We start from the raw sequence: 24531 nt of genomic DNA, 5'->3' as shown, positions 1-24531 counted from the left end.
AGAGCCCCCTGGGTCGGGTGGTAGCACTGTCCAAGCTGCTTGTTATGTAAATACTGCTTCATCCTGTCTGACAATTTATTAGGGAACTGCACATGATTTGGGGGGTACAAATGCCTTTGTTGGGGTTGGAGTCTGCCTGCCAGCCCATGCCCCTGGGCTCAGAGCAAATGTCCATTTTTCATTACAAAGGCAGCTGGTGGGGTCCTCAGTGCTCGGCTGTGCCCTGCCCACCCCTCTAGGTCTGGAGGGAGAGACCGATTATGCAGAGGGTGATGCCTCTTCTCAAGGAGGGGGCCACTGTGCCAGGCACATATGGACATGGCCTCCGAGCCTCATCAGGAGCCTTACAGATGAGAAAGCAGAGGCACAGAGAGGTTAAGTGATTTGCCCAAGGTCACACAGCCAGCAAGAGGCAGTCACTCTGCTCAACTCCAAAGCCCACAGATTTGCCCCTCGACCAGGCAGCGCCCACTACCTTGCCCCTTGCCCCATTCCTCTTGCTGTGCGAAGATGCCACCGGCAGGAAGCTGGGCCCACTGGCACCCTGGGGGCAGCCGTGGGCTGTGGCCACACCCTCCTGTCCCCCCAGCAAGGGCCTGCTGCCTCTCACCCCCAACCTGCACTCCAGGCCATGAGGCACCTCCTGGCACCATCTTCCAAACTCCCCTCCCCCTCCTTCCTCTTATCCCCCATCGCAGGCTCCCGGAGCCCTCAGACCTGGCCTCTCCCAGGCTCCCAGCCTCTGGCCTGGCGCCCCGTCATTGCCTGCTTCCCTGACTTCCTCACCTCGCTGGTCCTGGCACCTGCATCCACCACTCAACCACAGGACCCTGGACCCCCAGCTAGAACCCTCCGGGGCTCCCTGGTGCCTTCAGGATGTAGCCAGCTCATGGGCCAGATGGATCCCCAGGCCCTGCAAACCTGCGACCCTCTTCAGCCTCCATCCAGCCCCCACCCAGCCCATTCCCTGCTCCCTCTCCGGGCACCGGCTACGATGGGCTGCAAAGGCCCTCAAGGCCTGGGCATGGCCACCTCCCTGCCTGGGCCCCCCTCCCTTCCCAGACTCCTCGTCCTCATCCCAAAGCTGGGGTGGCCCCTGCTGCGGGCTCCTGCTGTATCCCACTTCCCATCATCATAGCACAGCTGCCCCGGTAGCTGTGGAGGTTCGGGGTTTGTGCCTGACCGTGGGCAGCTTGGAGGCGGACCCCAGGCCTTCCCTGGCGGCCCACAGGGTTCCCTTAGGGTGTGGGCTTATTTTTGGGGTGTGGACAGCTGATGGAGATTGTGGGGCACACGTGTCCCTTCAAGCCTGCTATCTTATCTGCTGTCCCCCCAGCCAGGCACTTCTGCCCTGAGGGGCCTGTGTCTGCCCAGATATCTGCCCGCTGGGCCTTAGCCCCAGCCCAGAAATGGGAGTTATAGTTACTGGTTTGGTCGTTGATGTTGTCAGGTGGGCCAGAGTCCAGTTCCCCGACCAGGCCTGAAACCCGGGCCCCCCGCCAAGTGAAAGTGCCCCATCCTAACCACTGGACCACCAGGGAATTCCCCAGTTGTGCTCCGTAAGGGAAGGTCCGCAGCATGCGGCCCCCCAGGCGCAGCAGCGGGGGCAGGCAGGGGCGGCCAGGTGCAGGCCTCACAGAGAGATCCAGTGACCCGCGGCACGGATGGAGGGAACGAGGCAGAGGGCGCTGGGGTGAGGCCTGGCCCCTTCAGGACTGGCAGGAAGAGGAAGAGGAGGGGCTGAAGGGCGGCCGGGGAGGGAGGGAGGGGGGAGGGGAGGAGAAGGGGCGAAGGGGAGGGGGAGGCAAGGAAAAGGGACGCGGACGAGGGGAGGGGGAGGGCAGGCTGAGGCCCTCACCTGGGGTCTGTAGCCTCTTTGTCTCTCCCCTCCTTGGCTCCCTGGCCCCCTGCCCACCCTGGAGACAGGAGAGGCCAAACGCATTTACCGCTAAGGTGTGAGGGACACCCCTCACCCCCAGCACCTTGGGGTGCGGGGATTTTTTTTTGAAACTGAGGCTTCCCCCTCCACAGCCTTGACTGGCCACAGTGGGCAGACCTCACCCCAATCTTAGACTCGAGGAGACTCAGGGTCACAGAGAGGGAGGCCCTTGGCCAAGGCACCCACGGGGTGAGGAAGAGTGAGGTGGGCAGGCAGGCGGCAGTGGGGGGAGGGGGCGGCTGGAGGCTGCGCAGGGTCCGCCCTCCACTTTCCGGCCCCAGTGGGCTGCGTGGGCGGGCTGGGGGTGGTGGTGCCCTTTGTGGACACCAGGGGGCAGCAGGCGCCCAGTTTGGGGCCTCAAGGCTGCTGCCGGAGGGTGGGGAGGCGGCCTGGACTGGTCTGGCCGGGGGCCCAGGGGCTGCCGCTCACACTGAGGACGGTTGTGGCCCCCCTGCCCGGGCCATTGGGGGAGGGAGGGGACAGGCACCGCTTCTGCTGAGCCCCTACTCTTTGCAGCCCTGGCTTCGCTGGGTTGCCCTGCTTTTACCTCCTGGTCTCTGTCCTGATCAGCTGCTGCTCACCTTGGAAACGCTGCGGGGCGGGGGATGGGGGGTGGGAAGTTGGGCAAATGTGGAGAGTGAGCGGATGGAGGGGCGGACGGAGTGGTGAGGGCTGTCCTCCTCACCTGGCCGTGGACGGGCAGCAGGCAGGCGGCTGCTCCCTCATCCTGCCCTGACTCGCGGTGGGAGCCTGCTGGGGGTGTCCCAGTGCCTGCGAGTACTCGGTGCTCCACTAATGTCTCACATGAAGTCTCTCCTGAAGCCTAGGAAGCCCCTGCCTCTTGTTCCTCCATGGCTGCGAGGGTCCAGGTCCCGCTGTGGGAGGGGTGGGGACCATCACATCTCCTCCCTGGCATTTCAGCTGCTCTGAACACCATGCAGAGGTGTTGGAAGCAGCATGGGAGAGGGGCTCCCTGGTGTACCCTGTGGGTAGAAGATGCTGACTCACAGGGGACCCCACTAGCTCAAGAAGACTAGACAGGAAGTTGGGGTGGCATGGTGGGCATGAGGTCTGGGAAGGGGGGTCATCTGCTCATCCCCGATATGCTTTTCTTGCTATTTCCCTGGCAAAGTGAGCCTCTGGCCCAGGGGACCGTCCGGTCTGTGTCCTGCGGGTGGGGAGGAGGAGGGGGCCCTGGTGGGACTCAGAGCTGGCCACAGAGGGTGTCTGAGCCGGGCCCTGAGATCCTTCTCCGGTGCCTGCCCCCCGCCCCAGGACACCTCCTCAGCCCTGGGAGGGTCTGGCTGGAGCCTCGGATGACCAGTGGTCCAGTGGCTCCTGGGACTTTGAGGATTGAAACCAGAAAAGTCCCAGTTAAGGCGGGAAGAGGGGGTCCCCCTGCTTGAGATCCCGGGGGTCAGGGGGAAGCAGCCCCGGTCTATTTTGGAGATGGGGCGGAGGAACTCTCACGTCCAGGGCTGTTCCTGTTCCCCCACTCCTCCCCCAGGGCTGCTCAGCCCCTCCCACCGATTCGGGGTTGGGGGGAGTGAGGACCCCGGCCCCGACCCTGAGTACAAGGCAGTCCCTGTAATCGGAGCTTTGGATTCGCGTTGTGCGGCTTGTGGACAGTCACCGGAGGGAGGCCGGCACCTGCGGAGGACGTGCCTGGCAGCCGCCCCGAGAACAGCCCGTCCTGGGGGGGCTGGGGGCGGGGCGAGCCAAGCGCGGGAACTCGGTGCGGGAGGAACATTCTCGCTGTGCGCGGGGCGCTGGTCCCCTGCCAAGGGCGCCAGGAAACCTCCCCCTGTGCGTGCGAGCGCGCAAGCACAGAGCTGGGCCGATCCGCCGGTCGCTGGGGGCTGGCTGGTTAATCTGTAACTCTCCATACCCCTCGGGGCCTCCAGGCCCCATCTTACGGAGGAGAAGGTGAGGCTCAGAGGGGCAGTGGCCTCCCCAGGGGGGCCTGCTAGGCCGGCCCAGGGCCTTGGTGAAGTGCGCCACTGGGTGATGTGCTTTGACTTCCCGGGCACACTGGGTGGGCTGGTGGGGCAGTGAGGGCCTTACCCTGGTGGGTGGGAGGTGGACAAGCTGAGATCTGCACGTGGGAAGGCCGACTTGGCTGAGCGGGAGCTTGGTCACCTCCCTGGTAGGATGAACCCCCGGGGTCAGCCATCCCGGGGAAGGGCCATACACCCACATGTGCCCGCCCCTGGCTCCAGGGCTTGCGGGGGTGTCAGGGGAAGTTAACCTCGGGACCCTTGACTTCTTTCCTCTCCCGCTTTTGTGCCTATCGGCCCCTCATAGCAGTCAGGTGGAGGGGCTCAGGGCTGGGCCAGAGGCACAAATCAGCTGCCATTGACCGCTGATTGCAGGCAGGTTGCTTAACCTTTCTGAGCCTTAGGCTCCTCCCTTGGCAAATGGGCATCAAAACGCCTCCGTCTTCAGGTTCTTGGAATGATTAAATGAGGCAAAGAGGCCAGCCTCAGTGCAGGGCAGGCTCGAGGCAGCTAGTGTGGTCACCAGTTGTCATGTCCTTCCAGACTCCTCAGACAGGGCAGTACCCTGGATAGCAATCGGAGAGCTTTGGGAAGGGCACAGACACAGACGCCCCTGCAGGGTCCCCAGAAGTACTGCTGGGGGTGGGCCCTGGCACACCCACTGCCCCAGTGGGTCCCCAGGAGAAGGGAGGTTTGGGGCAGCCAGAGAGGCCGCTGGTGCCGAAGTCAGCCACCAGGGGGCAGCACGCGGCTGAGGATGGCGTTTCCCCGCCACCAGAGACCAGGTTCGGCCACTCATTCCGGCAAGCATGTTTCTCCTCCCTGGAAAAAGAGCCCACAGTATCCACCGACTGTGGGGTGTTGTGAGGACTAAACGCACCCCCCTTCACCGGGCCATAACCACTGGAAGCTGGAGCAAGTCCTTGAATCTTCCTGAACCTTCCTTTCCTCACCTAGAAAATGCCAACCGGGAGCTACCCGTGCCATATATGTGAGTCAGGGGAAGTCGTGTCTGAAACGGATGACTCTCACTTTTTAGTGACTGAAGGTGCAATGAAAGTTTATTTCTCACTCCCATGCTGGTCAGGTGGGTGTGCAGAAGGCGCCGCGGGTCTGGTGGTTCCGCTCCACGTGGGCTTTCAGGGCTCCTGCTGCTGCCGGCTCTGCTGTCCCCAGGGGCCCCCCTCCCCGGCCCCCGCCGGTGTGGAGGGGAGGAGGACCGCTTGGCTGGTTTTGATGGGCCCTGCCTGGAAGTGGTGTAGCGCACTCCTGCTCACGTCTGTGCCCCCCCGTCGCAAGGGGGTTGGGCACGTGGGCTTTCTGTGTGCTTACAGGAAACGGCAAAGGTTTGGTGAGTTCGTAGCTTTTACTCTGCTGCTCCTAGGCTGGATGAGGTGAGAGCTACAGAGATGTACCTGCAGGATGCCAGCAGGGGGCCTGGTGCTTAGGACTCCCCCCACCCCACCCCACCCCACTGCAAATAGGCTCCCCGTTCCTGCACATGCAGGATTTGAGGGGGTAGGGTAGCCACACCCCTCCCTGGTTCTGCTGTCTGCACAAACATTGTTCCTTTTAAATGTTTTTTTTCCTTTGGATACATTTTAAGTTACAAAAGCAGAGCCTGGTTGGTACCTAGACAGATATTTGCTTGTCCAGAGCCCCTTAGAGTGGAGGACTGGGCCTCTTCTCAGTGCTGGCCTCGGCTCCCAGCCCTCCCCACCGTCTGTCCCTGGCGCAGGGAGGGACCCAGCCTACTACTGGGACCAGCAGGTTCAGTAAGCCAGTGGGTACCATCCTGGATCAAATTCAAGGTCACAGACTCAGAAGGTCACCTCCCTGCTCTAATGAGGTGACTGAGCAAGGAGGTGTCCCCATGGCCCCTGGAGAAATATAACTAGGACACCAGGCAGCTGGGGGTGGCACTGGCAGCTGACCCAGCCTCTGTGTCTCCAAGCCTCCAGCTCTCCATTCCCTCCCCCGTAAAACAGGTGAGGCCCAGCAAGGGATCTACGGAAACCATCCTGTGCAGGGCTCGGCTGGCTGAGGGCTCCACAGCTGCCACGCTATGTGACCCAACAAGTATGGGACGCCCACTTCCAGTCCTTGGAGACGGGACTCCAAGTCAGATGCTGTTGGGCTTCTCACTGTGGGGGCCCTGGGACCCATCTGCCTGAACTCAGCTGGCACTCACGGAGGTGTCTGGTGTGCACCCAAGGCAGTCGGGATGGCCCTCCCAAGCCTGTCCTCAGACCAGACCGCGCACGTGCAGGGCAGGGTCGCAGGAGGCCTGGTGCACGGTCAGCTCCCGTAAGTTATGAAGCGTGCACTAGGTCCCCTGCCCTTGGGGGGGCCAGGGCAGACAGGTGTTCATACCATGGGGCAATCCTTGCCAGGGAGGAGAGTGCTGGCTCCCCTGGGTGCCCAGAGCAGGGCTGGGAGTGCGGTGGCTTCAGTCTTGTTGGAAGGGAGACAGCCTGGAGGCTGAGCCTGGGCCGGGGGTTGGCTCCTTCCCTGGCCTGCCCTCCCAGATGGCTGAAGTCAGGGCATCCTGACCTCTTGGGAAATCCTGGGGGCCATTGGATCCACGTTTGGTGGTCACTACCCACTGTGGCCCTGTGCATATGGCCTCTGGGGAGACTGGTGTGGCCGTGGCACTAGGGTGGGGCAAGGCCCTGCCTCCTAACTCCAGGCCAGGTGATATCAGCCCCACCCAAGGGGTCCACAGGGCCAGGGGAGCCTCTGTCATCTTCTTATTTTCCCGAAGATAGAAAGTTGTACTGGAATCCACCTGCCAGTGCAGGGGACACCGGTTCGAGCCCTGGTCCGGGAAGATCCCACACGCCGCAGAGCAACTAAGCCCGTGAGCCACAACTGCTGAGCCTGCGTCCTACAACTACTGAAGTCCACGCACCTAGAGTCCATGCTCTGCAACAGGAGAAGCCACCGCAACGAGAAGCCAGCGCGCCACAACGAATAGCCCCCGCTCGCCGCAACTAGAGAAAAGCCCACGCAGAAACAAAGACCCAATGCAGCCAAAAATAAATTAATTAATTAAAAAAAATTTGTACCAACTGTACTTGTGGAAAACTTGGAATAGAATGCACAAAAAAGAGTAAAGAAATATAACACGAATCATCAACTTTGGTCCTGCTGTCAAGAGCCAAGGGTGGCAACGTGCCCTGTCCCTTAGCTGGGCTGATGGCTTCTCCTGCTGGCCCTCATTCCAAACCTTGCCTCCACAAGCCTCCTCCAGGACACGTCTGCATGTTAGCAAGGAGTCCCGTCCCTGAAAGGACCTGGAACCCACCTGACCCTGCGGGGGAGGCAGGCAGGTTGGGTTGGGTCGGCCCCAGCTCACCTTTCTCACTGGGCTCGTGGGCTCACCCAGGACAGGGGCTGGGAGCTCAGGGCCCTGCTGGGCCCTCCAGCAGGAGCTTGGCTGTCCCCCTCCCCGCCTGAGCTGCTGGAGGCATTTCCTAGGCCCCCAGCCCTGGGACAGGCTGGGCCAAGGGGATAGCAGCAGAAAGTTACAGTCTCCTGTGGCCTGGCCCCGATGGGATGGCCACTGGGGAGAGCCAGGGGCCACACCAAGAAGCGGGGGAGCAGGGTCATAGGCCTTGCCAGGCAGGTCCTTCCCTTTCTGGGCTGGCTTCTTCTCTCCCTGGCACTGTGGTAGGGCCCACTGGCTCGCATGCCCTGTCATTCATTCTTAGGTGTGTACTTCCCAACCAACATGTTTTCTGGGCACAAGTGAGGGGGTGCTAGCCTTCCAGGATGGAGGCAGAGAGGCGCAGCTCCTATAAGCAGCTGGACCAGGGCTGCCTGGGCGCCCTCGCGGCTGCTCTCTGCTGCCCCCCTGCCCCCACCCCATCTGGCGGTTCCCTGTGTGTCAAGGGATAAGCCTGGCCCAGAGGATCAGCATACATAGTCAGGGTCCCAGGCTGGGCAGGGCCAGGCCCACCCTAGTGGAGAAGCCTCCAGTGCCCTGTCCAATAGCCAGCACAGCAGCCTCCAGCCAGCCAGCCAACCCCCAGCCTGGCCAAGCCTGAAGTGGCTGAGCACCCAGTCAGTGACGTAGCTCAGGATGTCACAGGGTGCATAGCTCAGGATGGGCATGGCCAGTTTCCCATCCACTGGGCAGGACGGACGGCCCCAAGAGCTAGAGTCTCCAGACCCTGGCTCCAGGCGACTGTGGGCCACCTCTCAAGGTGTCTGCCACTTCGCCCTTGGAGAAAGAGTGGAGCAGAGCCTCCCTCCCCCGGCCCCCAAACCCCTCTCCCCGCTCACTCGTGGGCCTTAGGTCTAGCAGGTGTGTTAGGGCTCCAGGTGCGCGGAACCCTGCCAGGGACAGAAGCCTCGGGCGCAGCAGGCCGCGCGGGGGCAGCCGAAGACCCTATCTAGCTCCAGCCAGGGACGAGCTGGCCGCGGCGGGTTAAAGGCCCGTCAACTGGCGCGGGAGGCCCAAGGGCGAGCGCGGGCGGCGGGGCTGGGTGCCCCCGGGGGGCGAGTCGGGCCAGGCCGAACGCCGGTCTTGCCGGGGGTCGTCAGCCGCCGCGCCCGGTAGGGCGCGCCAGCCGAGGTGGGGGGGGGGCGCCCGCGCCACCGCCGCCGAGCAGCCCCCGCCTGCAGACAAAGGAGCCGGCGGGGGGCGGGAGCGGGGGCGGGGGTGGGGGTGGGGGGTGGGTGGGGGTGGGGGGGATGGGGCGAGGGGGCGGGGCGCCGCGGTGTCACGTTACCGCCCGCAGCGCCCTTTAACTCCGGCCCCGCCCCGCGCCCCGCCCCCTCCCCCGCCGCTGCGCGCGTCCCGCGCCCCGCCAATCGGCCCTCGCGCCCCGCCCCGCCCTCGGGTGGGTGTGTGCGCAGGGCCAATGGGAGGCGGGCGGGGGCCGGACCGCCGGAGGGGCGGGGGCAGCGCGGCGCCGGCCAATCGCCGCGGTGTTGTTGAAACTGAAAATACTACATTATGCTAATAGCAGCGGGGCCCGTGAGCGGGGGGGTGGGACCCTCGCGTATAAAGGGGCGCGCGAGGACTGGGCGTTCCACAGGCCAAGTGCTCTGCGCTCGGTGGGTGCCAGCCAGACCAGGGCCAGCCGAGCGAGCGAGGACAGGCACCCGAGGGGGCGCGGCCGCCGGCCGGACGACACAGCGAGCGAGACTCAGGAGCAGTCCACGGCCCGACAGCCAGGTAGCCGCCGCGCCGCCCTCCCACCGTGTCCCTTTGCAAATGCAGACTCCGGCGCGCGGGGTCTCACTTGCGCCCGGCCTCCGCCCTCCTTTCCTCTCTTCCTCCTCCTCCTCCTCCCCTCTCCTCTCCCGTCGCCCGGCCCGCGCAGCCCCCGGAAAAGTCCGATGCGTATCTCCGCAGCGCGTCGGCAATGGAGCGCCTGGTCGCCCGCCGCACCTTTCCCCTGTTCGCGCGCACCAGCGCTTGCCGCAGCCTCTTCGGGCCCGTGGACCACGAGGAGCTCAGCCGCGAGCTGCAGATGCGCCTGGCCGAGCTGAGCGCCGAGGACCAGCGTCGCTGGGACTACAACTTCCAGCAGGACGTGCCACTGCGGGGCCCCGGGCGCCTGCAGTGGACCGAGGTGGACAGCGACTCCGTGCCCGCCTTCTACCGCGAGACGGTGCAGGTGGGGCGCTGTCGCCTGCTCCTGGCGCCTCGTCCCCGCCCGGACGGCGCGGGCGATAGCCCGCCCTCCGGGCCGCCGGCCGATGAGTCCCTCGACGGCCTCGGGGAGGCGCCGGCGTCGCCGTCCAGCGGCCCGTCCGTAGCGCCTGCCCCGGCCCCGGCCCCGGCGCCGCAGGAGAGCTCTGAGCCGGAGGCGGTCCCGCCGCCGCGCAGCCAGGAGCCCCTGGCTGAGCCGCCGCACTCAGGGATTTCGGGGCGCCCCGCGCCGGGCACTGCCGCCACTGCCACCAACACCAACGCCGCCGCCGCCACTGCCGCCGCCGCTGCCACCACTGCCGCCGCCGGAGGCGCCGCGATCAAGAAGCTGTCCGGGCCTCTCATCTCCGGTGAGTCCCGCGCGGCCCCGCCCCGGCCCGGCCCGGCCCGGCCCTGCTTTGTCCGGCCGGCCGGGCTCCCAGGCCCTCGGGGGCCTCTCTTGGTCCCCGCCTCCTCCGTGGCGTTAAAGGGCCCGCAGCGCGCGGGGCGAGGCAGCGCCCGCACCCCGTCCCCGCCCTGTTGTTGTGCTCCGGAGAGGTTCGCACGGGAGGGTTGGGAGGGCGCGCTCTGGCCCCCTCCGAGCGCGATCCTCGCTCCGGCCACTGGAGACCCTCCTCGGGCGCGGCCGGGCGCGGCGATCGCGGCGCGGAGGGGGTTAAGCGCGGCGGTAGCCCCGGGGGGCTTGGCCGCGGGACAAGGGGAAATGCTTACACAGCACATTGCGCGGCGACGTAAACAAAGCTGACCCGCCGCGGACCTCGGCGCGGGCGGGGACGGCGCCCCCCCACCGGCCGGCCAGCCGCCCGCGCCTCCTCCCGGCACCCTCTTGGGCTCCCCGGCCGGCCCCGCCCTGACCGGCCGCGCGCGCTGTCGCCCGCAGATTTCTTCGCCAAGCGCAAGAGACCCGCGCCCGAAGCCAAGGCGTCGAACGAGGTTCCCGCGGGATGCGCCGCGCCCGGCGCCGCTCCAGCCGTCGGCTCGGCTGAGCAAACCCCGCGCAAGCGGCTGCGATGAGAGGTGAGCGCGGCAGACGGGGTGGGCTGGGAGGGGCGCCCCGCGGGGTCCCGGCGGCCACTCTGTCGCCGCTCTCTCACCGCACCTCTCTCCCGCAGCCTCGCGCCCAACGAGCCCCGAGGGAGCCCGCTGGGCAGCGGACAGGAGAGGAGCGCTGGGCCTCGGCTGGGACCGTCCATGTAGCAGCAACCGGCGGCAGCTGCCACGGAGCAGCGTTCGGTTTTGTGTTTAAAGTTTGAAAACTGTGCAATGTATTAATAACGTCTTTTATATCTAAATGTATTCTGCACGAGGAGTACACTGGTCCCAAGGTGTAAAGCTTTAAGAGTCATTTATATAAAATGTTTAATCTCTGCTGAAACTCAGTGCAAAAAAATGAAAAAAGAAAAAAAAAAGGAAAAAAGGAAAAAAACATGTATATTTGTACAAAAAGTTTTTAAAGTTATACTAACTTATATTTTCTATTTATGTCGAGGCGTGGGCCGCTCTGCCACGCGCTAGCTCGGTTATTGGTTATGCCAAAGGCACCTCACTCGCATCTGGTTATCGACAAATGTAAATTTATTTTTTATAGCGGACTCTGGGGGGAGGGGGTCGCTCACAAGCTGTAGCTGCCGTACAAGCCCATCTAGCTTGCAGTCTCTTCGCGCTTTCGCTGTCTCTTTTTACTATTATGATTATTTTAAACTTGAAGACAAATCTGTTAAAAGAAAAAAAAAAGAAAAAAAAAAAAAAGGTTCCTGAGCCGTCTGCACCACTGCCCCGGCTCCTCGTCCGCCGGGTTCTAAATAAAGAGGCCGAATAATGCTGCAACTCAGCTCCGTGTGTGCTTGTACTGCCTCCAGCTTTCCCCTCTGGCACCCCCAAAAGTTAGGGAGTTAGAACCCAGGGGGCAGCCCTAAAGGGAGGGAGGGGGGCTTTCTCCTGGCAGGGCTGGCCCACGCCCACCTGCTCCAGGGCCCTAAATTAGGGATGAGCGGCCCCGCCCTCGCTCTGCATTTATCACATCCACACATCCACACACACACAAACACAAACACATACACGTGCAGGGCTGTACGCGGACACCAAGGCTCACTGTTTCCCCGGCTCCAAGGAGACCACCCACACCCCCAGCTGCCCTGGGCCGAGCCCCAGTGGGACTCAGGTGGGCACCTGCGGGAACCGGGCCGGTCGCAGGCCCGGAGAGGGCGAACCTGAGCCTGAAATTCTTCAGGCCCCGCCCAAGGTGGACCCCAACGGCTCCAAAGCCCTCCGCTTCGTGGGCCCCGGTGTCCTCCAGGGTGGGGCCGCAGGACCGCAGATGTGTTCTGGCCTCTGCTCGCCCACGGTGGGGGAGGGGCAGCCTGCAGGCCTGCGGGGAAGAAGGGGGAGGGGGAGGGGGAGGCCAAGAGGAAGGGCCCAGGGGCAGGTGGGGGTGGGGAGAGATGAGATGCGCCGCCGCTTCGGTGGAAAAACTCGAGGCCGGATCCACCCGGGCACCCACCAGCCTTCTAGTTTCCAAGTGCTCCCTTTTAGTCAAAAGGAGAGGTTTATTTTTTTTTTATAGCTGACCTATAAACCTCTGAAAATTATGGCTTACAATGGAAAGGGTGGCGGCTAGCAATGTTTTTGCTGGTGCCTTGGGCCTGGGGAAGCGGAGCAGCGGTGGTGTATTTTTTTAAGTTAACCGTTTTGGGGCTGTTTGCGACACTGATGTCCCCCACGGATCAGGGTCAAAGGCTCGGCTGAAGCCTCGATTTTGGAGATGCGTTTGGACATGCGATTCACTTACCCTCCCCGCAGCTGCCTTTCTGAAAGGGTGGGGAGGAGGGAAATGGGACCGGCCCCGAGGCCCAGCTGGGGCTGCACGCTGAGAAATACCTCCCCTGGGAAATGAGAGTAGGGGCCCTGCCGCCTTCAGCTCAGCCTGAACACATCCTGGGAATTAGACCTGCCGAGATCTGACTTCAGGCTCTGCACCTCTCCTTTGGGGAGGGGGCCTCCCCCACGCCTGCCTGTGTGACCAGGTGGGAGCTCAGCCTGGCTGAGCGGGAGGGAGGAGGGTGGCGCGAGCCGGGAGTCCGCGGGCAGCGAACCCTGCTGGAGTGACCATTCACACTGAGGACAGTCTGGCTGGGGGTGGGCACGTCCCCACCCCAAACTCAATGTGACCGGGCATCCTACCCGCCCCCCACCCTCTGCCCCCGCTCTGCTGCTTACACCCCTGGCCCCCAGCACGGACCAGGCGATGCAGCCCCCTGCTACCCAGCTTCCTGGTGTCACTCAGGGTGGCTTTCTCAAAAGCATCAGGGCCGTTAGGGACGGGAAGGGGACACTGACGTCGTTTCTGGGGCCAGTTTCTCCCCTAGGCAGGAGCTCGCAGCAGAGACCCAGAGGTTGCCCTCCATAGGGAAAAAGCACTGGATTTTGAGTCATAGTGTGACCTGGGCAACTTCTTACGGACCAGGCCGGGAAGACAAAATGTAGGGCAGCTAACCATGAGCCAATGATGGGATGATAAAGGGGCAGAGGCTGAGCAGGGACTGCCCCGGGCAGTGGTGGGCAGGGCGCTTTAGCTGGGTGTTTGAGGAAGCCATAGGATGGGATGTCACCCATAGGGTGAGTGTATTGGAGCCAGAGGGTCCTGATGAAGCTGGAGAGTAGGGCCGAGGGGGCCACTCGGGGGTCTCCCATGGCCCTGGCCTGGCCTGTTGGTGCGTGTTGGGTTGGCACATGGTTTAAACATTATTCATTGTAAGAGTGCCTTTTAGGATATGCCTGCAGGGCCTCTCCACTCCCTGGTCTCCCACTGCTCTCCTGGACCTTCCTGATTCTGATGGGCTGGCGTCAATTGCTGGACTTTGTCTGCAGGCAGTAGGGAGCCCTTGGGGAGATTGAAGCGGGGTGACAGAAGCTGAGGCAATTTAAGAAAGCATCCTAAGGCTGCTGGGAGGAGAACAAAGGAGGGGCTGGGTAGGGGCTACTGTGGCCAGCCACCCAAGCAGAGGTACCAGGTTGGCAAACATTCCCAGTGCCTCCAGCACACCGGACACTGCTCTAGGCACCAGAGACACAGCGATGCATGAAACAGACACAATTCCCTGCTAGCAGGAGCTGCCTCTATGGGGAGAGGTGACGTAACCCGGGGCCAGGGGGCTATTGTTTAAAGCGGGCCATATCAAGGAGCCCCCCTCCCACCCCACAGCAAGTGCATCTGAGCTTGGCGGAGGTGAGGGGTGCAAGTCTTGAGGATTAACTGGGAGAAGATAGTTTCAGCAGAAGGAATAGCCAGTGCAAAGGCCCTGAGGTCTGGAGTGCTCACAGAATAGTGGACCAGAGGGGCCGGAGTGGGAGGTGGGGTGGGGGGAGCTGGGAGATATATTGGGAGGGAGGGCTGATGGGACTTGTTGATGGACTGGTCGGGGTGGGCATGAGGGGGACTGGAAGGTGGGGAAGCGGGGGGAGACCTCTGAGGTTCCTGGTTCCATGTAAGTGTGAATGTGGGCCATTCTCAGAGCTGAGGAAGCCTTCCCAGAGAAGGGGAGAGCCGCTTCTTTTGGACATAAGTTGTAGTTCAGGCTACCCTGCCCTGATTTCCACTCTCAGCCAGGCCCTGTGGACACCAGGACAGTCCTGTCCATGAGGCATTAGCTTTCCATGTTACAGGTGAGGACAGCAAAGCCACTGGCCCAGGGTCACTCACTGGCCAAGTACCCAGTCAGGACACAGCCCACGCTGCTGGCCCAACGGCTCTAGCTGCCCTCCCCCGAGCACTGTTTCTTTTTTTTTTTTAAGTTTTTATACATTATTTAAATATTAACGAAAGTCTATATTTTATATGAGTTCACTCTCCATGTTGGATATTGTATGGGTTTGGACAGATGTATAAGGACATGGATCCACCATTACAGGATCCTAAAGAGTATTTTCCTGCCCTAAAAATCCTCCGTGCTCTGCCTGTTCATCCTTCCTCCCAGCCCCTGGCAACCACTGAACTTTTACTGTCTCCATAGTTTTGCCTTTTTCAGAATGTCATAGTGTTTGATTCCTACAATGTGGAGCATTTTCTCATTGGCTTCTTTTTTCACTTCACTTTTTTTTTTTTTTTTTTTGTGGTACATGGGCCTCTCACTGTTGTGGCCTCTCCCGTTGTGGAGCACAGGCTCCGGACGCGCAGGCTCAGTGGCCATGGCTCACGGGCCCAGCCACTCCGCGACATGTGGGATCCTCCCGGACCGGGGCACGAACCTGTGTCCCCTGCATCGGCAGGAGGACTCTCAACCACTGCGCCACCAGGGAAGCCCTCACTTCACTTTTTAAGTTTCCTCCAAATGAGCTTGATAGCTCATTTAAAAAATTTTCTCAGTAATATTCCATCGTCTGGATGGACCACAGTTTATTCATCTATTCACCTACTGAAGGACATCTTGGTTGCTTCCAAGTTTAGGCAATTGTGAATAAAGCTGTGCACATATTTGGTGTGGAGCTAAGTTCTCAACTCCTTGGAGGAAATACCAAGGAGCACGGTTGCTGGATCATACGGTAAGAGTACACGGAATTTTGTGACACCGCCAAAGTCGCTTACCATTTTTGCATTCCCACCAGCAGTGAATGAGAGTTCCTGTCCAAGACACTGTTTTTCAAACTTTTCTCCTGGGTGGACCACACTGACCACGAGTTTTTAGGTGAATTCAAACAAACAGAAACCTAATTACAATTTAGACACAAAGACAAAGCATAATCAAAAATGAACGTTAGAGAATTCCTTGGTGGTCCAATGGTTAGGACTTGGCACTTTCACTGCTTGGGCCTGGGTTTAATCCCTGGTTCGGAAACTAAGATCCTGCAAGCCTTGCAGTGTGGCCAAAAAAATTAAAAATAAATAAATAAATAAATAAAAAAGAACCCTGATGACTGTGGCTTCCTTTCAGTACCTCTTTGGTTTGACCTGACTGGGACAGAGAGCCTGAGCCATTGGTCAGTTCCTCGTCCAGTTGGCTCTGCATGATGGTGGATTGCATTATTGTCCAAATATTTGCTGCCCTGCCCTGTGGGAGGATTCTACATCTCCTGCATGTTGATGTCAGGCTTGGCCACATGACTTGCTCTGGCCAATGAAATGTGACTCGTGTGACATATGCCACGCCTGAACAGAAGCCCTTACAGACCTGGGTATGGGGCCACCTTTTTATCTTTCCACTGAGGGACCAGCAGGGTCCCAATGGGGCTGCCCCTTCCACTGACTTGCAGGGGAACCCAGCCCCAGCCCACCAGGATGGGACTGTCACAGAGAGAAATCCTCTGTAGTTGGTGTAAGCCACTGAGATTTTTGTTACACAGCATACGGTAAACTAAGCTGACAGAGACAGCTCCTTTGAAGATCCCAAGTCACTGTTTTAGGTTTCCAGGAATGACAGCAAGGACTGGGTGGTGATGTCAAGTTGCTCTGGATGCTTGGACACGTGTCTGGAAATTTTGGAGCCTCCTCTCTGAGCACTGCCTTCAGTGTCCTACAGTGCCAACTCAACCCTGTCACATGTAAGGGCGGGAGGCCAAATCTTTCAGCGTGGCAGGGTCCCGTGTCCTCGCTGGTTGCCTTCTGTTCTGTGGTAGAGTTTGTGTGTGCTTTAAAAAGTGTCCAGTAGGTGAGGCAGGGAGCATCTGGGCCGAGGAGCTGCAGGTGGGACGGAAGAGCTTGGGGGCAGGATGGTAGTCCCTCTCATGGTTAGCGCAACAGTGACCCAGCTTCTGACTGCATCCCTGACTGCAACATGCTGGCCGCATGTTCATCCCCGCCACGGGAATCCACCATCCTGAGCTTTCCTGAGGCAATAGGACGGATCACAAGCTTCCACACGAACGAGACTCCACACGCCCCTTCCGCCTCCCCTCCCCTGGCACTGCACTGATCCATCTGGATTGTCCGGGGCCCAGGCTCCGGAGGCAAGGCTTACGTTCCCAGGTCTCAGTGTGCTGAACCACTAAGGCATCGATTCCCACCGCGGGAGGCTGGCAGCTGCTGGCTCAGAGGAGTGTTTCTGCAGGTCTTGCTCTCAGCTGAAGAGAGTCGCCTCATCCCTGCCCATACATGCCCCACCTGCAAAGGCTGGTGGATTTGGGGGGCAAAGCCCTGGCCCCTTGCCTTGAACAGACAACTCTGAGGGACCATCCCGGCTCCGGGGCCCCCGAGGGATTGGCTGAGACCTTTCTCAGATCTGCATCATAGCTCAACTTCTCCTGGTCTTAACCCTGCTCTTTCACCCCACCAGCCAGGTGAGCCCAAGAGTGGTCCCCAGTGAAACTGCCTGCACACACACACACACACACACACATGCACACATATACACACACACAGAAACACACAGACATATACATGCACAGACATGACACACAACACACACAGACACAGACACACACATGTCCAGTCACTCATCTAACTTTTTTATATGATGAAGGAGGAAACTTGTCAAGGTTTGGGAACAGGTCACAGTCTCAGAGATTGAGCTGTGAGCCGACAGTCGGGCATACTTGAGTAGCCCCAATATCTTATTCTGAAATTTAACATTGGTATTATGTAAGCCTTGAAGTGAGATTTTCAAGGGGAGTGGAGACACAGATTGTATTGCTGGCATATGTTCTTAGACTAAGAAAGAGAAGTGGCCTCTGGTGGCCTGAGTGGCATCAGGAAGAAATGCTTCAAACTTAGCCATTGCCTGAGAGCCCTTGGGTATGGGGCCCCCTTAGGGGCCAACCTGCTTCTGTGTCGCATGGCTGTGTGTTCAGCATCCCCTTCAGCCCTGAAACTCGACCAGGGTTGGACTCCTCAATGCCAGGGCCATGAAGGCAGAGGAGCACTGGCAACCAGCCCTTCTCTCCCACTGGCATGAGAACACCTGCTCCAGTGATCTTGTGCCAAGTAAGAGCCATCCCAGTGCTTTGTGGTTTAAAACAACGGTTTTGTTTATACCTAGGATGTTATGAGTCAGGGACTTGGGAAGCGCTGGCAGGTACTTTAGCTCTGCTTATGGGGCATCAGCTAGGGTGGTTTGGTCGGGGTTTGGGGGTTGCCTTCCAAGATGGCTCGGCTTACTCCCGTGCCTGGGAGAGTGGAGCTGGCCACCAACTGGGGCCTCAGTTCCTTTTCCTGTGGCTTCTCCTCAGGCCTGCTTGGGCTTCCTCACAGCATGGCAGTGCTCCCAGAGCCCTGGTGAAAGCAGCAATGTCTCTAACAGCCTGGCCTGGGGAGTTGAGTAGAATCACCTCTGCCCCATCTGACCAAGCAGACAAGTTTCCAAAGAGTTTGCAGCCACCTTGGCCATGGCACCTTTCCTAGCAGTGCTCAGCGCTGGTGCTCAGTGTGTATCCAGTATATTCTGGGGGGTTTGCTTCAGGACTCACAAAACGATTGTTACCCAAATTAAAAACAAAACTGTTTTCCTTTAGCAGGGATTTTTAGTAATAAACAGAAAAAAGGTCACGGAGCATTTCCTGTGTTTGAACTGACCAAATGGTGGGAGAGGCTTCTTACTGAGGCATCAGAGCTGGATCCAGGCGAGAAGCAGAGTCGGGGGCACCTGCCCATGACAGCACGGACCCCACCCCCCGACCCCCAAGGCCACTGAAACGGTGACATGACAACCCTTGATAAGGGCATTTTGCTAGCAACCCTTTCTGCCTTCTTTTATTGTATGTGTGTATACTTTATATAGATATAAAATACATAATAGATATTATATACATGTACATCATACACACAACATATACATGCATATAATTTCTCTCTTTGTTTGTTAACTTTGTAGCTGGTGTTAAATTTTCTCAGCAATAGTATCACTTGTACCTCCTTTAAAAAAATTCTTTCCGGGGAACTTGGAACTTGTAAACATACACAAAGTTAACAGAAGATTACGGTGAGCTCTGCATGCTCACCAGCCAGAGTCAACAATCGTTAACATTTTTCGAAACTTGTCAGTTTGTTTCCCTCCCCCACCTCTTAATTTTTTGTTACTGCTGTTTGTTTTAAAGTGGATCCCAGACCCCGAATCCTCCCACGGGGTAAATCTGTCTTTGCCACTGGAACAGGCGTCGGTCTGGGAGTGCAGTGTGGACCCACGGGGCAGAGGCAGCTGTGGTCCCGGCCGCCATCAGGGCAGCGCCCAGCAGTTTGTCCCGGAAAGCATTCCTTTCCCTTGTTCTAGAAGATCGCTGCTGGCTTCCAGGGAAGGCCTTGGGCTTTGTTTGAAAACAGCACAAAAACCATGCTGACCTTACGCCAGTGCCACACCAGAGACCCTGCAAAGGGGACCAGTCCGTGATGTCCTGGTTCCAGACAGCCATCGCTACCCAGAGGACCTCCCTTTGCAGCCTGTCCCACTGGGTGGACGGTCCCTGTCTGGACAGGACATCCCACGTTTGCCCTCGAGTCCTGGCTGGTTGATAGGCTGCTGCTTTACTGAGCCTCTTTTGAGTCATTTTTGGTGATTGAAATAGTAATAATCCTAATAAAATAATAGTAATAAAATGGAGCTGTCACACACGCAAACCTCCCTGGGAGGAGTCTAACTGGGGGTTGAGACAAAGGCAAGGGTCTATCTCCTCTGCTTTCTTGTGCAAACCTCCCTCCGCCCTTGCCCTCCTGTGCTGGGAGATTCCTGTGTGGTCTGTTATACCCCAAAGGGGCAGGGACTGGGTCTCAGGTCCCAGGACCCAGTTCCCAGCCTGCGCTGAAGATACTTCCACTGGTTCTGATGGTGCTTGAAGCTCAGAGTCATGTGCCTGATCAGGAGAGAGAGAGAGAGGGAGGGAGAAACGAAGGAAGGAAGGAAGGAAGGAAGGAAGGGAGGGAGGGGAGGGAGAGAGGGAGGGAGGAGAGGGAGAGAGGAAGGGAGGAGAGGGAGAGAGGGAGGGAGGGAGGAAGGGAAGAAAGAAGGAAGAAAGAGGGAGGGAAGAAAGACACACTGTTTGAATCCTGTCAAACGACTCCCCTTTGTTGATTCTAGTTTTGTTTTTCTTTTTGGTGGCTCATTTCAGGGGCTTCGGTTTTCAGTTTTCGGATTTCAGTTTTCCGTTTCACTTGTGCCGCTTTGGGGGTGCACAGAGCCAGGCTTAGGGAGCCCACCAACCCCTCTGCTCTGCTGGGCTCCTGCACCTCCCGCGGCCTCCGTCCGGAGGACACAGACTCCCTCTGCCCTGGGTGCTGGAGGCCCCCAGCTCCCTGTGTCCCTAACAGCCCCTACCCAGCTCACGCCACCAAGGGGGAGAATGAACAAAACCAGCCTGCCCAAAGAATAACAGCAGAAAAATGCAGAGCACAGGCCCCAGGGAAGCAGATCATCGGGTTTCCACGGGGAGACTTGGAAAGGAGGAGCCTTCCTCGGAAACTCAGCTGAGGCTGGACGGGGCTGCCCCCTTGGCAGCCGGGGGAAGAAGGTGGGGAAGGTGGAACGAAGAGTGGCATCTGGGCGGGGCACCGAGGGGGAGACACAGCCACGCAGCCTGGCTGGTAGAAGTCACTCGAGGTCAGAAATGCCCAAGCAGGAAATGAGATGCAGCTTGTAAAGGACATCAAAGGAAATGGAAAAACATTCTTCTAATATGTCAGGGAGAAAAGAGGGAGTGGGGAAAATGCTGGCCCTTTATTAGGGGAGGGGAGGGGGGGAGGTGAGATGGAGTTAGATAATTAAAATCAAGATAATGAAAATCAAAAGAGCTGGAGAACTGGGGGTGGGGGTGAGCATCTTCCTGCAGCCAGGAGACCCAAGGAGCAGGCTCAGGGCCCTGCTGATGCACCCCTCTGCCTGCCACCCCCAGACCAGTGTTTAGAGGCCTGGCCATCTCAGCTGGCTCCTGCAGGCCTGGGGAGCCGCGTCCCTCGGGGTGCAAACAGCAGGCCACCAGCACAGGGCTGGCATTGCCAAAGACCTGGCTGCTGAATGCACTCCTTTTCCTGGAAGAAAACCCCAGCTGAACCTGTGTGCCAACACTTGAATGCCTAGACCATTGCGGAGCCCAAGTCCCGCCCCCTCCATGGAGGGAGAGGCAGGGTGTCCATCCAACCGAGTAGCTGCTACCACAGAGGGGAGGGCAGGCCTCAAACCCTGCCTACAGCCAGGCCCACATCCTCCCTCGACTCAGGTCAAGGCCCATCTCCAGTGCCCACCTGAGGCTGGCTGTTTGGAGCAGGGCCCTGTTCCCTGACTCTGCAGTCTGCGCCCCAAGATGAGCCTGCCCTGCTGCATCTGGGGGCACCCAAGGAGGCATTATAGGCCCTGTAGCAGCACCACTTCCTGGTGATCAAGAGGGCCCAACCTGGCCATCACTTCCGCCCTCCAAGGAGGGAGATTTTAAAATGTTTAAAGCCTGGGGAAAGACACAGCTGTCAAATACATGGAGGAATTAGTGGTCAACCCCCCACCCTGGCCCAGAGGCCTTATCAGTGTGGGCACTGGAAAACACCTGTCCCATCTCCCCCTACCCCCTCTGCCCCCGGGGTGACCACGGAGGTGACCATGGCTGCAGGCTGATTTTCTTTATTATAAGGTTATAGGAGAAGTTGATGCCAGACGCACAGGTAAGTGTCCAGGAGTTGAAAACTGTGCACTCCTGAGAGCGTGGCCCTTCCAGCTGGAGGACTCAGTCCAGTCTCTGAAAGGGGAAGGCTCCCAGAAGACCGGGAGGGCTGGGTGTGGCTGGGACAGACAGGGTGCTTACTGGCCCCCTCTTTTAGGGGCTGGCCGGTCCCTAACTGGGCTGGGCCTTAGTTTAGCGAGATGGGATGGAGCCTGGCATGCCTGGAGGTCAGGGGCGGGGTTGTTTATCCCAGGCCCCGGGGGAGGGGGGAGGGGGAGGGGGGGGGAGGGGGAGGGGAGGGGGAGGGGACGGGGGTTGGGAGCGGTGGGGATCCCGGTCCTCCGGTGTTGGGGAGCTTTCCCGGGCTCCCAACACTATAAACAGCAGCGACAGTAACAACTGGGGTTCAAAAGTTCAAGAATTTGGTTCAAAGGCAGCCCGAGTGAGTACCCTAAGCCCGGCGGGTGCGTGGGTGCGTGGGCGCCCGGCAGGAGGGGCCGTACTGGCTACCCGAGGGGACAGCGGCCCTGGGCGCAGGCCTCCCCAGAGGGGAGCCCGCGGCGGTGCCCCGCGACCGCGTGCGCGGCGTTGGCGGGCGGGAGGCTCCCTCTCGGGGCCGTGGCCGCGCTGGGCTCGCCGGTCCGCGGGGAGGGGCGGGAAGGCAGCTGGACGCGGCGGCGATTTATGGGCCTTTCAGGCGAGCAGGTGCCTCTTCGGGCCGCCCATTGTCTCGCCGGCCTCACAATGGGGCTGCCGCAGCCGCAGTGCCGGCCCCCGCCGCGGCCCGCGGCCTGCACGGGCGCGAGGGCCCCGGGGCGGCGCGGGCCGTCCGTCCGTCGTGCTTTGGTCGTCAGTGCGTCCGTCCGCGCGTCCTCCGCGCTCCAGGCGGCGGGGAGCCGGCCCGGCGCTCCCGGCGTCTGTCCCGGCGCACGACCCGCGCGCCCGGCCCGAGGGCACCCCGCGCCCTGACGTGCGCCCGCGGCCGTGGCGCCCGCTCCTCACGCGCCGTCGGGCACCCGGCTCCGCCCGGCTGGCACGGCCCGCGCCGCCGCGTCCCGGGCGCACACACAGGGGCCCATTCTTCCCGGCTCCGCGCAACCATATGGCAAATCCGCGTCGACACAGCAGCCCCCGCTCATTCAGGCGCAGAATGTCCCGCAACGGGGAACAATCACAACTCTGTTCGCGTCTATTATGGATGCGAACGGGCGAGAAAAAAAATCATTTAACTCCAAGAGATAGCCAGCTAATTACCAACCATATGTGAGCCCGGATTCAAAGCGATGCCGAGGAGTTCATTCTGAATCGGGGCGACTTTATTAGGTATAGAAGACAGATGTCCCGACAGCACACGCATCACAGAAAATCGTGTCGGGGAGTTCTTGAAATGTCCGGGAGAGCTCTTTAAATATTAAAGACCCAGCCCTGCTGATGGGCTGGGCTGGGGTCCTCTGGGAGACCCGGCCCGGGAGCAGGACTTAGCAACAGAGACTGTGGCAGACGCTGGCCCTGCTGTCCAAGGGAGGGGTGCCCTCTCCTCCTCCCCCTCCCCGCGGTGCTCAGACGCCTTCCTCTTAGGTGCTCTGGGCCCCCACCCCCGACCCCGGGGAAGGTGTGGAGGGAACCCTGTGGGCATTGATGGCCCAGGGGATGTCTCTGCTGGGGCACCGAGTCCCCCGACTGCCCCCAGGGAAGGAGCGGGAAGGAAGGTAGGGTTGGGGGAGGGGGTGTCTGATTCCACTGGCCCAGCCAGAGCTGAGGTGGGCTGTGCACACAGTAGGTCTTCCAGTGGAATTTATAGTGAATGAGTGAATGAACGAATGAGCCAGTGGCAGCCAACCCAACTAAGAAAATCCCTTGTGGGGTAGGTGAGAGTAGGGGACAATAAGGAAGGAAAACACTCCTGATTTCTTCACCAAGAAAATAGCCTCTGGCCATGCGCCCCATTCTTTGAGGAAGGAAAAAGAGAAAGCTCGTTAGACAGAGAGAAAAAAATCTTTCTCTGTTTTCCATGCAATGTAATTACGTTCCAGCTTTTTCTCCTTGTTATTCTTTTAAGCCAAATGTCTGAATAAAAGGATTATTCCCCCGCCCCCACCCCCAGGGCTGTGGGCGCCTCTGCTGGCTAGATTAACTGCTGCCCGTGGCTTCCGCATCTTCTATGAAAATAAGTGAGGTCAGCTGCCATTCGATTGTCACAGCATATATATTTGAAAATTTAAATATTTGAATCAAAGGAAAAAGGAGGATTTGCATTCTGCCCAATGCGACAAGCGCGTTCCGTGAACACTGCACAAGGGAAACGTTTCAATCGGAATGAATTGTCTCCTCGGAGGAGGATTCTGTATAAAGGCAGTCAGTGCTTTCTCTTTTGTTTCTTCTGCTTTTGTTTTGTGTTGTGTTTTTCTTTCCTCTTACCCGCTCCATCCAGGAGGGTGTTTTCTGAAACCTGGTGACTGACTTTGGTTTCAAGGACATAAAGAAACATGGAAAAACTCCCAAGAAATGCTCACATCAGAGGCCTCTCTGGCACAAAAGCAAAATTTAATTGAACATGTGCGGGTGGAAAAATAGATACTGGGGACTCCCAATGCCACCAGAATGGGCTAATCAGCTGACTCCAGCTGGACTGGATGAGGCTGTTCATGAAGGCACGGTGGGCAGGAGGGAGGCCCAGCAGCTCCCTCAGCCCCAGCCTGGGCTTGGCCCTCCAGGCGGGCCCTGATTCTCCAGGGCACCGAACCTCCCCAGCCACCCAAGTCAGCCAGATCCAAATGCGCACACTCCCCAATTAGCATTAGGGGCACACAGCTGTGGGCTTTGCTCGTGGCTTTTTAATCTTGGCCTTGGAAAAATGGCATTCTGGGGCACTCCCCACTTTCACAATGAGTCCCTGGGTGTCAGGACACTGCTTCTAAAGGAAGCTGGCTGGGAGGGAGCTTGATGCACTGAATTAGAAAAGGTCTCAAAACCTGGCATGGGTGGGGGTTTCTGTTGGTCTGGAGGTCTGTGCCATGGCATCTCTGTCCACCCTGGCTGCATGGGTCTGGACAGGTGTCTTCCCCTCTGTCGAGTTGGGGAGGGGCAGATGCTGGGGGTATTAGTCTCCTAGGGCCTTCTGTGACAAAGTCCCACAGACATTCATTGTCTCCAGTCGTGGAGGCTGGAAGTCCAAGATCAAGGTGTCGGTAGGGTTGGTTTCTCTGAGGCCTCTCTCTTTGGTGTGTAGACGGCCGTCTTCCCCCTGTGTCCTCACATGGCCGTCCCTCTGTGTGGGTCTGTGTCCTGATCTCCTCTTCTTATAAGGACACCAGTCATATGGGATTAGGGCCCCACCCTAGTGACCTCATTTGAACTTAATCACC

At 59.6% G+C, this 24531-nt stretch overlaps 1 protein-coding gene across 1 annotated transcript; it reads left to right on the top strand.

Moving 5' to 3' along the window:
- Positions 1–8939: 8939 nt before the first annotated feature.
- On the top strand, positions 8940–11521 carry CDKN1C (cyclin dependent kinase inhibitor 1C). The gene is made up of 4 exons (XM_082628182.1): positions 8940–9121; positions 9302–9951; positions 10482–10618; positions 10714–11521. The coding sequence occupies exons 2-3, from the start codon at positions 9312–9314 to the stop codon at positions 10613–10615; spliced, it is 774 nt and encodes a 257-aa protein (XP_082484308.1). The 5' UTR covers positions 8940–9121; positions 9302–9311; the 3' UTR covers positions 10616–10618; positions 10714–11521.
- Positions 11522–24531: the final 13010 nt, after the last annotated feature.

The sequence above is a fragment of the Mesoplodon mirus genome (genome assembly GCF_964341445.2).
Source record: "Mesoplodon mirus genome assembly, chromosome: 7".
NCBI classification, from domain to species: Eukaryota; Metazoa; Chordata; class Mammalia; order Artiodactyla; family Ziphiidae; genus Mesoplodon; species Mesoplodon mirus.
The sequence above is the reverse complement of the archived record's forward strand: the minus strand, read 5'-3'. Positions and strand labels throughout refer to the sequence as shown.